Source organism: Ursus americanus, chromosome 4 (genome assembly GCF_024610735.1).
Source record: "Ursus americanus isolate L20-20 chromosome 4, mUrsAme1.1.p, whole genome shotgun sequence".
Taxonomy (NCBI): Eukaryota; Metazoa; Chordata; class Mammalia; order Carnivora; family Ursidae; genus Ursus; species Ursus americanus.
The window spans coordinates 69,441,237-69,456,693 of record NC_142130.1 but is presented as its reverse complement, the minus strand read 5'-3'; the positions used below and the strand labels follow the sequence as shown (position 1 = coordinate 69,456,693).

At 36.9% G+C, this 15,457-nt stretch overlaps 1 protein-coding gene across 1 annotated transcript in view; it reads right to left on the bottom strand.

Moving 5' to 3' along the window:
- ROBO1 (roundabout guidance receptor 1) overlaps nucleotides 1-15,457 on the bottom strand; it is a 764,830-nt gene that overhangs the window by 57,640 nt on the left and 691,733 nt on the right. The window contains exons 11-17 of the mRNA XM_087861719.1: nucleotides 13,060-13,265; nucleotides 11,467-11,548; nucleotides 11,129-11,297; nucleotides 10,875-11,041; nucleotides 4,881-5,002; nucleotides 3,994-4,225; nucleotides 2,902-3,023 (exon numbers count right to left, since the gene is read on the bottom strand). Of these exons, the coding sequence (XP_087717845.1) occupies nucleotides 2,902-3,023; nucleotides 3,994-4,225; nucleotides 4,881-5,002; nucleotides 10,875-11,041; nucleotides 11,129-11,297; nucleotides 11,467-11,548; nucleotides 13,060-13,265 (1,100 nt within the window). The remainder of the gene's footprint in view (nucleotides 1-2,901; nucleotides 3,024-3,993; nucleotides 4,226-4,880; nucleotides 5,003-10,874; nucleotides 11,042-11,128; nucleotides 11,298-11,466; nucleotides 11,549-13,059; nucleotides 13,266-15,457) is intronic.

Here is a 15,457-nt window from a genome sequence, read left to right as displayed (position 1 = left end):
GAAAGAACTTAATCTAAAGTACTTTTGTAAAAATATGGTTATTAAAAATAAAACTGGACAGGGGTGACCAGCTGGCTCAGTCGGTGGAACATACAGCTCTTGATCTCCAGGTCCTGAGTTCGAGCTCCATGTTGCGTGTAGAGTTTACTTAAAAATAAATAAATAAAACTGGACACAAGGAATTAGGATCTTCCTAGGAGTCTCCTCAGCCTGTGGCATGTTGCACTACTATCAATAAGAGAAAATTAGCACTCTGATCTTGTATTTAAATGGGAATATTAGTTTGTGTTTGATAACATAGATGAGATCATAAAGGATAACAATACATATTTGACTTGAAAGAAAAATGTTCATCTAATAAGAAAATTAGTGTATATAGCTCATTAACTTTGATAAGGATATTTGGGACAGGAAATGATCTTTGGGAAATTAGGATTTCTGAACTCCACTGCAATCCTTAATTTAAATTTCACTAAAGGATTATTTAATCATGGAGTGATCTTCTGTGATGTTTAAGAAGTTGGATATGGCGCATGACAGTATCTGGACTCAGTTACTATAAGAAAATGAGCCAGGGAGTAGTAAAACATGCCCTATATTCTTTATGATGTCCTCAAGCAAAATGCAGGATTAGCCTCAAGTAGCCTATTGTCTAAACTGTAATAGGAAATGAGATTTAAAATAAATCTAGGAGTATCAGTGTCCCCTATCACGTGAGCAATAACCTTTCATTTTTTTCCTTTGGAAGTTAATATTATTTTAATATAGTTTCAATGCATAACACCAGCAAATGGTCAGACTCTATACCAGGTCCTGACCATTTGGAAATAAAGAGTCCTTTGTGATTTTTTTTCCCCCAATTACATTACGCAGCTGAACCAAAGCCACAAACTGATTTTGTACCAGTCAATCAGGTCCTGAAAGGCATTTTATTATTTTAAATTGACCATGAAGTTAAGTGAAATCCACCCTTTTGCATTTCTTCTGGAGAGAAATGAGTTTTGACTCTTAGGGGAAAATGCCTACATTACACAATTTTGCTTGAGAGCTGAGACATCACCTCATTTTAAATCCTTAAAAATCTCTACAACAGTTCATTTCTCTGGACTGAACCATAGCATCCTGTCACTCCCCAGTCCTGAGACAACCTTGAAATTCACAAGAAAACGCTTAAATGGTAGACACTCTTACCTTTTAATGACTCAGTGACACAGAAGATCGCGTTTGAAATACCTTAGAACATTCACAGGGCATTCACGGCACTATTTTAAATACTTTAAAATGTCACCCTTTTAAAATTCTGGCAAATTTCATAAAGAGGCTTTCAATTTGTTTTTAAAAATCATTTAAAGAAAATATTAGGCCTAAAATCAAGCTCAGTATATCTGGTTATTATCCAAATCAATTTGCTACTCAAAAGAACACTGATGGTCTTTATTTGGCAAGCCTTGCCAAGTGGGCACATCAGAATCACCTTGGAAAGATCTGCCTCAACACGTATGCAAACCCCCCAACACACCAACTGAGTCAGAATCTCTAAAAACGGTGGTCAAGTACCTACGTTTGGAAAATGAGTCCACAGGTGATTTTGATGTTAGTATGTACTTACCTGTAGAAGATAAATGTGGTTACCTTTTTAATATCAGTTTCGTATCAATAGACACAGTCTAAAATATTCACATATATGAGATAAACTACTAAGTATCACTAGCTAGTAACTAGAAAAATACTCAGGTATCATGGAAATATAGAGCAGTATCTAGAAAAAAAAATGTTTTACAGTCAAAATTCTTCTAGTATGCAGTGTGTTTACACACATGTTGAAAAAAAGGACATGTAAAATCTATTTTCTATTGAGATTTCCCTGATTCATTTATCAATTATTCATTTATCATAGATCATTAAGAATTTCCTATAATAGAGTCATTGATAGGCTACATCTCCTGAGTCTTTTTTTTTTTTTTTAAAGATTTTATTTATTTATTTGACAGAGATAGAGACAGCCAGTGAGAGAGGGAACACAAGCAGGGGGAGTGGGAGAGGAAGAAGCAGGCTCATAGCAGAGGAGCCTGATGTGGGGCTCGATCCCGTAACGTCGGGATCACGCCCTGAGCTGAAGGCAGACGCTTAACCGCTGTGCCACCCAGGCGCCCCTGTTTTTAACTGTATCTTGGCATGACTGAAAGTATTTGCTCAAAACAAATCTATGTAAGACTCTAAATTTAATCACTAGAGCTGATGACTTCACAGGTCAAAATAATTATCAGAATTATCAGATTGAGTCACTTGACATCTTATGTTTATAAAATTCATTTAAACATTCATAAATTTATAACTGAATCTTCACTGAGACATGAAATTTTGTTTAGACACTAAAACAAAGTTAATGGGAAAAAAAACAATTTGTGCACATTAAAATAAGTTTTCCAACTTAGCTCCAAAGTTCCAAAACTTCGAACATGTCAAAAAAAAAAAAAAGAAAGAAAAAAGAAAAGAAAGAAAGAAAACAAGCAAGCAAGCAAACCCTATTTGATAGTATTTTGACTCGTAGCCAATTCCATGGCACAACCCAACCCTACAAAATAGATTCAAACTATTTTTTTAAGGTAAGAAAAAACAAAAACCTTTTTTATTAGCATTCATATTTGTTGTTTGTATGAAATTATATGGACCTATAGATTTTGCTACCATATCGATTACTACTTGTAAATTAATTGTTTTTTCAAATGGTTTCAGAAAGAATTACTCCACAATTACTGAATAAACGGGCAAGTATTTTTGAAGTGATTTTACATGTTGCTACATGGACCAGCAGATGGCGCCAAATACCCACAATTTAGACAAGCTTTTTCTTTGTAAGGGAGAGAAGGGTGTGATCAGTAATTACTATAAATGTATTACCTTATACTCTTGGACCATTCCATTTTGAGTGTCTTCGGGAGGAGGCTGCCAAGTAACAAGAATTGCTGTTCCATTTCCATCATTCTTTGATACAGTTACACTTTGGGGTGGGGCACTGGGTGCTATTAAATTGTTTTAAAAAGTAGACACATTATGAGTCTATTAGAGAACACTGAAAGCAGACACAACATTTAAAGCCAAGTAATAACTATGTAAAATCGATGTCAATATACCCATATGTTTTAAAGATGTATCTCATTCAAGTCTGAATAGTCCCAAACGATTTAAGTTTCTCCTCAAAATTGCTAAACCTTTTGTTATTGCAAATATTCCATAACCAAAGTTACACAGATTATCTCCATAAAACATCCCAGAAAAATTCTTATTCCTCCTACCCTGTAACCTCAGTGCCATATTCTCCCTACAAGTGTTCCAAAGAATAAAGATATTTATTAATCATCCACGACATTAACTATATCCTATCATTTCTGTCATCAAAATAATCATCAGATTTTAGGAAAAATTCTGGTTATTTTTACAGAGTATACTTGTGACATGTAACCTTTTTTACTTTTATGTAAATACTAAGATTGGAATTCCAGCTATAGGATGGCCAATCATACTGGTTTTTCTGGAGCTGAGGGGTTTCCACAGACATGAGGAATAAGCATAAAATGCTAACCCCAGGAAGTCCTGGGCAAACCAAAACATTACTCACTTTATTTATCAATCATTACTCAAGGTAACATTCAATAAGTGAATGGAAAATAATTAATGGAAAGTCAAGCAAATTGAGAACAAATTCATCTTTAAATGCGAATTTTAGTTCTCAACAATTGGGATATATCCGACATATGCCATTAAGTAATACATGGTTCACATTTGCACATTTTTATATAGGCTATTAAAGCAAGTCGAGCATTACAGAATTTTGATTTTTAGCAGTTCTAATTGAACAAATCCTTTTAGCAAAATACAATGTTCAATATCAAGACAGCTAATAATATCACAATTAATTTTTTTCAATTAAGCTAATAAAAACCTAACAAATGTACTACAATGCACAGTAATCACACATTCCATTATACTTGCCTTCTTCTAAGGTTTTGGCAAATTTAATTTCACTATCTGCTCCTTGAAATTCATTAAAAAAAGGACGAGCTTTAATTTCATAGTTGACTCCCTTTCTGAGATCAGGGATAACCACGCTGTTTTTGGTTGGGGTCCTCACTTCAAAAACTAACCACTCCGATTCACCGTGGTTGGCTCCAGATGGCCGATAAAGAATTTTATATCCTTGAATATACTGAGACTGTTGGTCCACCTATTGAAATGACAGATAAAAAATGCAACCATTTATATCTTTTTATTATTTTAAAATTATGAAAATTAAACGTGACAAAATGCAAAAAATTCTATCTAGCTTCACTCTATAGTTTTCTAGTTTATATAAAATAGAATACAAAACACGAATCACTATCCTTTGTAATGCAGTCACTTTTTCAGCTTAATATATAATATTAGCTACTAATTTCTATGGTTCATGCAGAAATGTTCGGCATCATGGCAATTCTGTGACAGACATCCAGGATCAAAAGGATCAGAAAACTTTCTAATTTTAAATGCCAATTTAATACTACTCAAATATTTCTAAAGTCTAAAAAAACTTATGTGATAATGATCCTGTCACAAGTTATATATTTATAGTTAAAGCTATGTGTTTGTTTCCTTTGGTAATGGTAAAGTTTACTATTGCAGTATAATAGAAAATACACACAACATAAAACTTTTCTTGTTGAAAGCCAGTGCACAGCCATCATAATAAACAATGCTTACACTATAAAGTTGTCATTGGTGGACAAGTGGGCAACACATATACATAAACTATCTGTTCCATGAATTTTTTTTCATATAATGATCTCCCAGAAGTCATCGGCTTATTGAAACTGAAATCAAATATTGCAACAATAATGACTCACTGTCCAGTGCACTTCGATCGAAGAGGAAGAAAGGATGGTAGGGTTGTGGAGGTGCAGTACAACATTTCCCAGTTCTCTCTGGACCTGCTTGTGATCTACGCCCTGACTCGTTGGGGGGACATCTGCAACAATCCAAGAAGACCATGTTAACCATCCTACGCAATGTAACTGACTTGAATGAAAGTATGGTGAAACAATCCTCGCATTCATGGCAACTCTCAGAAAAGAAGAATCATTCCAATGGGGAAGCCAACCTGTGATACAGAATGAAATGGGAACAACTTAATCTTTCTATTAGCATAGGGAAGGTGGTGACATACAGAGAGAGAGAGAGAGAGAGAGAACAAGCAGAGGGCATGTAGAAAGCAAAAAAGAGCAGGAAGCAAAGGTAACAATGGCCAAAAAGCAGCATCTGAGGGTGCCTCCTACCATGTAATGATCGCTTTCTCACCAAGGATGAGGAGCCCAGTGCATTCCCCTCCGAGTTTGTTATAAAATTTGGTAATGATCCTGACTATGCAAGAAAGAAAAGAGCCAGAAATTGCAACAGAGTGGATGAGTAATGAAAAGAAGGGAGACATATAATAGGTGAAAAGCAAGCACAAAAAGAATTTAGACACCTTGTATCTTATAAGATGAACTTGGCTATCTTCCCAAATAAGGTATACGGTAAGTTAGTAGCAGCTACCATGAGGGATACAGAAGCCACCATTAGAATGGAATGGAATGGAATGGAATGGAATGGAATGGAATGGAATGGAATGGAATAGGATAGGATAGGATAGGATAGGATAGGATAGGATAGGATAGGATAGGATAGAATAGAATAGAATAGAATAGAATAGAATAGAATAGAATAGAATAGAATAAAACTGATGAGAAAAGAGCACCTAACCATCTATTTAATGGTTTGCTTTTTAGTTCAATTATTGCATCACTGTAAAGAAGGTTAAATAAAAAGTTCTTAATCTCAAGAACACCAAAATTTAAGAAAGGAGACCAATAACAAAGTAAGAATTAAACTATTACTAGTGTTCATTTATGTTGCACCTTTTTCTCCCCAATAAGGAGGGATTTTGTTAAAATCCTAAAGTCTGTACTCAGTAAAAATTGCCCATTTCTAGGGAGGTTTTCTAAATACAGATATTTTGCTTTGCTTACAGTAATGGGGGGGGGGCGTGGGTGGCTCAGTCGGTTAAGAGTCCGACTCTTGATTTCAGTTCAGGTCGTGATGTCAGGGTCATGGGATTGAGCCCTGCGTCAGGCTCCGCGCTCAGCACAGAGTCTGCTTGTCCCTCTCCCTCTGCTCACTCTCTCTCTCAAATAAATAAATAAAATCTTAACAGATAAATAAATAATAAAAGGGAAGAGAGGGTGAAGTAGGGAAGAAAATACAGAGATTTTTGTGGCCAGAATTCTCTATCTCAGAGATTTATATGTCGGCATACATACTCTAGAGTATTTGCCATCCAGGGAACAGCAGAAATGAGAATTTTAGTTTCTGAATGACTAAATATCTTTAAAGATATTCTGAACAAGAAGCAAAAAAATATGTTTATTAAAAATGAGGTCGTCCAATGTTATGTTATATGTTAACTAACTAGAATTTAAATTAAAAACTTGAAACAAACAAACAAAAATGAGGTTGTTAAGCTTTGAGGGACTCCACGGAAGGCAGGCAAAGAGAAGACGGATCAAGAGTGCTATCTAACACTCCGATATAATACCCCTGACTGCACATATACTGCACCCATCAATTAAGCTTATAAATAAGCAAAATGACAAAAACAACAGATAATTTTGGTTTCTCACACTTTAGCATCCCTCACAAATATCCTTGGCTGACACTGGCCCTCAGGCAACCTATTACCACAGCCTAGAGGTGGAAAGCACTTGCCTGTCATCCTCCCATCTCAGATGTTCTTCCTTCCCTATTGGTTTCTATGCTCCTACGACTCCAGCTACCATCTATCTCTGGGGTAAGAATGAAGTCCTTCCAACAAGACAGACTTGGGTTTGCACCCCAACTCAGCAACTTATCAGCCATGAAACACGGGGAAGATTTCCTAACCTCACTATTTTTCTGTTTTCTCATCTGGCAAACGGCAGTACAAATGGCAGATATTTCTGAGGGCTGCTGTGAGAACTGCATTTTGGAAGTCATAGGAAGTCCTTGTCTTGAAGACAAGGATTGGGTTAATCTTTGTGAACCCAGAACATCCAGGCTTGTGCCAGGCATTTAGAATGTGCTTAACAAACACTGGTTGACTGAAAGGGAATTACTGTATGAAAAACACAGGTCCTCTCATATGTAAGCTCCTATCCTCAGGCAATCTTCTGCCTTTTAGCAAGTATCCTTGAACATGTAAATAACCATTTTAAATGGTAACTACTATGATTTTCACCACAATCTCTAATTTCTTTGGTTTGAGATAAACTTGTCAGTCAATCCCTTCATGAAAACTAAAAATTAAAAATAATCCCTGGCCTGGTGTAACTATTTTGGCAACGGCAGCCTAGAATATTCAGAAAATGGCCCATCGGGGAGAAAAATGAAAAGTAATATCTACTAGCATTGAAAAGTTTATGAACTGGTTCTTTAATATCGTTCTTGTCCTTTTCCTCCTCTTGAAAAAAAAAATGTATTATAATGTAAAAGGTCCCTCCGAACACTCAGAATTAACCTAGAGGAAATTTCAGATTGTAATTCTACCCAGCTGCTTGCCCAGTGTTGGAATTCCCTATTCACAGTCTCTGAAGAGAGAGTATCCAGGCTGCACTTCATTATTTACAATGACCGAGTTCCTATTATTCATACCATACATAGGCTATGCATTCTGTGCTGTGTACATATTCTTCAAGGATAGGGCTCAGAATGCTACGCAAGTAGGATGCATGGAGGAAACCCAGCAGTTACACTGGCAACAACCCCACCATCCCAGAAATGGCCAACACACCCCCTACTTGCCCGTGACTCACTTCATCTTCCTTGCATTATCGAATCTTGTTTTGGGGAAAAACATCTGGATTACCCTGCGACGGGGCTCTAACTCCAACTGTGACATGGGTCTACCTGCATTGTGAAGTGGAAACTGTGCCTTGTACCTTTATCTCTGACCCAACTCCTTCATAGGAATCTCTACTTGGGGAAGACTTTTTTTGCAGTCATGTTACAGAAATGGCTATAGAAATTATGGCTGCTCTCTTATGAATCCATTTCCAACAAGTCTCTCCTGAATGCCCTCCACCCCTGGCTCTTCTCCTTATCCTTACTACACAAACGTTTTCTACTTTCTTCCAGGTCTTTCCCCAAGTTCCTGCTACAACTGGTATTAGCCTAACCTTCAGTTGAGCTTCGTAGCATCTCAAAAGCAGTCCAAGAACTAGACAATGAAATCTTCCTCAATGTTACTTCTACTCCTTGGTCCTACTTTTGTTGCCTGGAGTTAAAATACACATACCCTTTTCACATGATGGTCTCTTAAAATCTTAAGGAAAAAACAAATGTCATGTCTACTCTATTATTTGGGGGGGGGGCATGCCAAGATCCCTGAATTTCTTTTCTAATGATGTGATTTTCAGCCTTCAGTGCAGCCCCACCAACTAACCTCATTGTCCTCTTCTTAAAAGTCTACCTGAAAAGGCAGTGCTCAGAAAAGAACACATTATTCCATTCATAACCTGACCAGTTCAGAGTAAAGGGAGGGGCTTACTTGATTCAGACATAATTCTGCTAATGCCAGCTAAGACTACATTTGTTCTTTTGGCAATGACATCACTCAGTTGGCTCAAACTGGTGTTTTAATTGACTTCAAATACTGAGATCAGTCTGCCCCCAGCACCCTGACACATGCATATGCTCCCCCTTCAAGCCTGGTATCCTTAGTCTGTCCTTCCACAGGGAAGTTTTAAACCTTAAGTTTAAGTGCACACTTTTGAATTTGCTCCATTAATTTAATCTTATTAGTGCTGACCCATCCTTTCAGTCTACTGAGATAGATTTAGTTCTGATGCTCTCATCCCTCAGCCTGTCTTTCTCAGTTTCATGGTATCTGCAAAGTTTATCAACTCCCTTTATTTTTAGTCTAGACAGTGAAAGAAACATGAATCCAATAACAAATTCTTATGGCAGAAAACAGAAAAGAAATCTGAGTCTCATAAATTAATTAATCCTTGTCCAAACCTGCAGAGTGCCTATTTTTAGCCCCATTTTATAAGTGAAGAAGCTGAAGCTCAGGACAAACTAACTTGCTCAGGGCGACATAGCTCGTAGATTCGGGAGGTGAGATTAAAAATCCTTTGATTTCAAAATGGCAGCCCTCGTTCACCATATTTCCAGTCTTCCAAATGACATGGATTTATTTCACTTAGGTTGTTCCGCTAGCTATTCATGTATAAAATTAAGTCAGTTAAAAGGTAAAAAGACGTAAATTAATCTTCACAGTAAGTGTGAACTACCTCCTTATTTACAAATGAGGATGTAGGCTACAAAATCATTCATAGGAGTATTTAACAGAAGAGCAGTCACTCAAAACTGAGGAGTCTCCTAGCTAGAGACCACCGTACTCGGGACAAAAAGTCAAATTCACATTACAGCTGTCATTGTGTCTGCATTCTTTACAACTGTGTATCTAATATTGAAAACCTCAAACTGTGTTAAGGCAGGCTCCAAGAATATTAGCGTTCCTGATGAGGTGACTCATGATAGCAAATATAGGCGCCTGGGTGTGTTGAACTCACACAGCAGGAGACAAACACGAACATGTTCTATAACTCAGTTTGCTTTCTGTGTGAATTCTGAAGCAAAAGGTCCTTCCAGCAAGATTCTTTGTATACTCATCAGAGAAGACAAAACAAGAAAAATGGCTGTCAGACCCTCTCTAAAACATAGCTTAAGTCTTTCAATCCTTGTATGCACAACTTGTTTCTGTCACTGTAAGTTACGTCCCCCCACTTTGGAAAGGCAAACTCGAGATTGAGATACTGTGATTCTTCTGAATGTTGAGGAAATAATGGTATATTTCTATCACTACCATCTAGAATTTTCTTTCTTTATTAATATAAGAACAAGCATATTTTAATGGCAATGATAGTATGTTAAAAAAGGGTAAGGATTGATTCAAATCACCTTTTTATTCAATATGCGAATTTCATTCCTTATTAAAACTTTAAAATAATAAGTGGGGCATGGTGGTGGACAGGAGGTAGTCTGTTGAAAGCTAGATGTAATTTTTACTCACAAAGGACAATGAAAAGCAGTATATCCAGAATGTGGCCCAAGTGAGCAAATTTCTAATTTGTTCCACGTATTCATTAGCCTCCACATCATATTCATTTTTCCTTTTTTTTTTTTTTGAAAAGATTTTATTTATTTATTTGACAGAGACAGCCAGCGAGAGAGGGAACACAAGCAGGGGGAGTGGGAGAGGAAGAAGCAGGCTCATAGCGGAGGAGCCTGATGTGGGGCTCGATCCCAGGACGCCGGGATCACGCCCTGAGCCGAAGGCAGACGCTTAACGACTGCGCCACCCAGGCGCCCCTCATTTTTCCTTTTTATCTGTTTCTTTAACCCAGCTTTGACCAAAATATACATGACTTTCATGTAAAAGTTTAATATATCATGGCTCATATAACTGACAATGAAAGACAGACCAAACAACATACCGATCCTAAAGTATTTTTCCCCATGCTTTGTAGGGGGAGAAATCAAATACAATACAAAAATACACAATATTTTTGCCTGATTGGATTGTGATTTTATAAAATGAGAGATACTGCTCTTTGTTATTAATCTTATCTTGGAGTACTTAGTCCAGAAAACAATAAAGTTTGCAGACATTGTGTTTGTGTATTAAAAATTAATGGAGCAACTGGAAGAACAGATCTGTATTACATATACAATCGTAGCATGTATGCAGTACAAATTACTGACTTGTAAAATTATAACATCTAAGAATAAGTAGGTGTCACAAGGTTGAGTAAATCCGTATTTACCTTGTGTTTTCACTGGATCTGATATCTGGCTTGGATCACTAATTCCATATGCATTTGCTGCCCTCACAAGGAAAAGGTAAATTGCATTAGGTTTGAGTCCTTTAATGGCAAATGTTTCTGTTTTCACATTCTCTGCTACGGTCTGCCAGCTGCTACCAGATGCATGGCTAAGGACAGATACACAAGTTAGAACATGCATATTTAATGGTTTTAAAAAAAAAAAGACCAACTAGGAAATATCGTCTTTACTCTACCTGAAGGCTTCTATAATATAAGATGTTGGAGTTGCACCTGAATTCAAATTTGGTTGCCATGACAATGTAACTGTATTTCTGCTGACATCTGTAACTTCGGGTTTTGAGGGGGCACTAGGGATTAAATTTGGGTCGGTGGGTCTTGGAGGCTGAACTGGAACTCCAAATTCTAATAAACGGGATAAAAAGGAAAGATGTTTACATATATACAGTTAAGCACATAAAGGTAGATTACACATTTATATACCTACTCAGGCATCAGGATATCTACTTCATTCATTCACCAGCAAGTAAATGACCACACGTTAAGCTTTAAGTTAAAATGCTAGCTAATTTACCTTGGACTTCAATGTAAGCACTCCATGTTGCTTCACCACTGGGGGTCGATGCAATGCAGGTGTACCGACCTGTGTCACCCAGCTGAGAAGACAGACAGAAAATAAGTATTTGGAACAATTGAGAGCTCAATGGCCTGGAAAAGCAATTATAATTTTGTATATGTCCCATGAATATGGATAACTGCATTAAAATTCAATAACCAGAAACGTCCTCTTAATTGAATATATTTTTATTGACTATGAAGGAAAATACTGCAGGAATAGAGAAAAAATGATTTTATATGGTTATTTTAATTGTATAATAAAATATATTTAATTTGTTACCATACCACTATTTTTTAGTGTCAGGGAAAATAAACAATGAGGTATTCAAATTCAAAGGGATAATCTTTATTACTAACTTATATCTTCCCATTTAATGGCACACAGTAAGGCTGATAACATTTAGCCAATGACTATTCTTGCTATTTCCTATTTCGTCAGAATTACATGCATATGGATAGCTGAGATAAACAGATTTACAGAATACAAAGGATAAACACAAAATGATCTCTTCTCAAAGTACTCACTCTTTTTCTCCCATTTTTTTCGAACCTGTTTAATAAGTCAAACCTCAGCTGGAATGAAGGCTCTCTTTCCCTTCTAAAGACTAAATGCCAGAAACCCAACAGCTTTAATATCATCACGAGCACAATGAACCCATACACCTCTGCCTAAGGTAACAACTCGATCTTCAAGTAATGTTTGATAAAGCAAGAATGTTGCCATCTCTCTCTGGCAACTGTAATAACAAAATTGCAATCGTTGTCACAAAGAAGTACAACATATTAACTTTCATGGCATGTACAATGAACTGTTATGCTGATCCAAAACTCCCAAGAAGCCACCCACAATAGGCAATAAAGCGATTGAAATTTATGTTTATTGCTGTCAAAGCTATTCTTTCATATGCGTTGTGAGCCTGTCTGATCTTGACCTAAAAGAAAAGGAAAAATCCAAACAAAACAACACAGTCCTGAAAGAACAGGTATGGGATGTGATGCCCTGGGAAGGTAAATCCCTAAATTGTTCTCACAAACTTGCGGGCTTTTCATCATTTAACATGCTGATTTGCAATGTACACTCGGCGCGTACATTGCTATCTGGGTTTTGTTTGCACGTACAGTATTCTGTAATTACAAAATGTTGAACCAAATATTCACAACAGAAGACCTGTCCAAGGGCATTGTAGATAACACGGTACTGGAAAAATCTCTTTGAAAAATGCTTTTATGGAATGAGTGCATCATACCGCTACCTGGAAGGTATTTTTTTTCTCCCACAAATCCTCATTGACTTCCCTCAGTAGGTCTCAAAAATCTTTTTTTCTCCTCCATCTAAGACCTTAAATTACTTGCTATGAGCTAAGTTATGAGTCAAATCATCTTAAATATACACAGTGGAATGTCTGAAAGAATAAAGCGTCAATTAAAATATATCAATACCGTTATTTAGCGTTTCATTGATTCTAAAACTTGAGACGTCAGCCCTGGTTGCTGGAGGCAAACACAAAATGGAGCAAAATGGGAAAGCCAGGGTGTCAATTCAAGTTACCTTAGCGTATCGGATCTGCAGGACTCCCGTCTCCAGCTGCTTGATTCGAGAATCTTGGGTTGAAACAAGGACTCCATCCTTTCTCCACAGAATCGTGGGCACCGGACTGCCTGTGGCCACACAGCTGAGCACTAAAGTACCATCCACTGCTACCGTCTGATTCACAGGACCTTGTCGAATGACGGGGGGAGGCCGGTCCGCAATCACTGCCAAAAGAAACAACAGGAAATAGATTTCTACAACTGGAAGCAATTTTCTAATCATCCAAGCAACAGCAGTTGCTCTAGGCTTTGAAACAAACTAATTAAACAAGTAATTAAAGTAGGAGACATGCATTATTCAGAATGCATTTATGCGATGCTCTGATTCAGGATGTTAAAATGAGATACCATGTACTCCTTTCAAATGACCAAGCCCTGACTGAGCTTGCTGTCCTGCCGAGGGACCTATTTAACTTAAGAGTCCGAGGAGGAAATAAGAATTGTGGATGGTGGGGTGCCTGGGTTGCTCAGTCGGTTAAGCATCTGCCTTGGGCTGGGGTCATGATCCCAGGGTCCTAGGATCGAGAGCCCTGCATCGGGCTCCCTGCTCAGTGGGGAGCCTGCTTCTCCCTCTCCCTCTGACTGCTGCTCCCCCACTGTCCTCACTCTCTCTCTCTCTGTCAAATAAATAAATCTTAAAAAAAAAAAAAAAAAAAGAATTGTGGATGGTGAAGTCGCTGTCTAGTGGTGAGAAGTGGAATGTGTACTTTTTAAACTTTAAAGTATGTAAAAATCAAACACAATGACAACAAAAAACCACCTACCCCAAGGAAACTTAGGAGACACATTTCCACAAATGAACTAAAGCCAATTTGATATCTGATAACGGTTTTGTGTCCAACAGAAAAAAATATGGTATCTTACCAACACGTCTGACAATTTTGGATTCAAAAAGGGGCTTTGAACTTTCAGAAATTACAAGTCAATATGATTGAGCTCTTTCTATCTTGGAATTCTATTAACAGAATTACACGGGGAAAAATTTTCCCAGTCTCAGTGAATTTAGGAAAAACTGGAAAACCGCTCAAATACATTTGCTAGAGTAACTAAATTTTGGATGCAACAATTTGCAAAGCGAGATGTGTCATGTTCAAGGTTTTATGCACCAAAGATTTTCACAAACTGGACTCACACTTCAATTTGTTCCTCACTTACCATGCAATAGTTATTAGTTTTGTGCATTCAGCTTAAGCAAAAATAAGAAAGCAAGAGAGTGAAATCAGCAACTGCATTTTCACCCACCTTTTTGATTCCCTACCATGCTTGATTACTGGTATGAAATTTGCAAATACCAGGGAGGCATGGTAGAAGGCTGGAGTTTGTAACCTGGCAGGAGTGTTTCACATACTGCATGGATGACAAATGTAAGCCAATGATTCCTTTGTTTAGGATTGTTTAATCTTTTGTACATTTTCTGTTGAGATTGGCTAAAATCTAATTAGAGGCCCCACCCGATAAGTGTGAAAAAAAGAATGAAAACGTTTTATTGCTTTGGGGTTTTAGAACATTCTACCACCTGTGTTCCCTTGATCATAAGAATGAATGAATATTTATTTCTAGACATTAATTAAATTAGTAACAGTGTTTCTTTATAAAGGATTATAATTAAATCCAGGAACAGAGTGGCTTACATTTTGTAGTCTTGTTACATTGAGAAACAATCCAGTATCTGGGGACTTCTCCAGTTTTCTGCATCTTTACAGTGCTTTGATGTTTGCATCATATTTAGCGTCATTCACACCTCCCCATCCTATCCTGACCCAGTTTAATGTTGTTGTTGCTCTCTCATTGATTTCTCCCTGGTTTACACTGGGTAGTTTACAAAAATAAGGCAAGAGAAGAGGAGTAGGGTTGATTATCAACTCCATCTGTCATGTGTCTTTGGGCTGCTTCTTAAATTCTCTAAGCCTTAGTTTTGTTTTGTTTTTTTATTTTTTTTAATCTCTAATTGGAATATAATAATGTTCTAGCCAGCTCAAGGGATTGCTATGAAGATTTAAATGGTATAATACATATGAAGGTGCTTTGCTAGCTGCAAAAAGCTAGACATGTGTATGAATTGTGATCTTGCCACTTACCCTTTTCTGTAAAAAACTGATAGGTAAACCAGAGCTGAAGGAGTTCATTAAAGCAATTTCACATTTTTAGGTAGAAAAACATGAAACACTTTGTTGTTATCACAGGGTAGAATAAAATACTGATACACTATTTACGTTCTCACAAACTAAAAAGTGTAGTACATTTCTGAGTCAAACCTAAATTTAGGATTTTAAGAAGAACCTCAAATTTGGGTCTCATATTTTACACTGGTACCGTTAGAATGAATTATCATAATTAGAATGAATTTTAACAAAGTG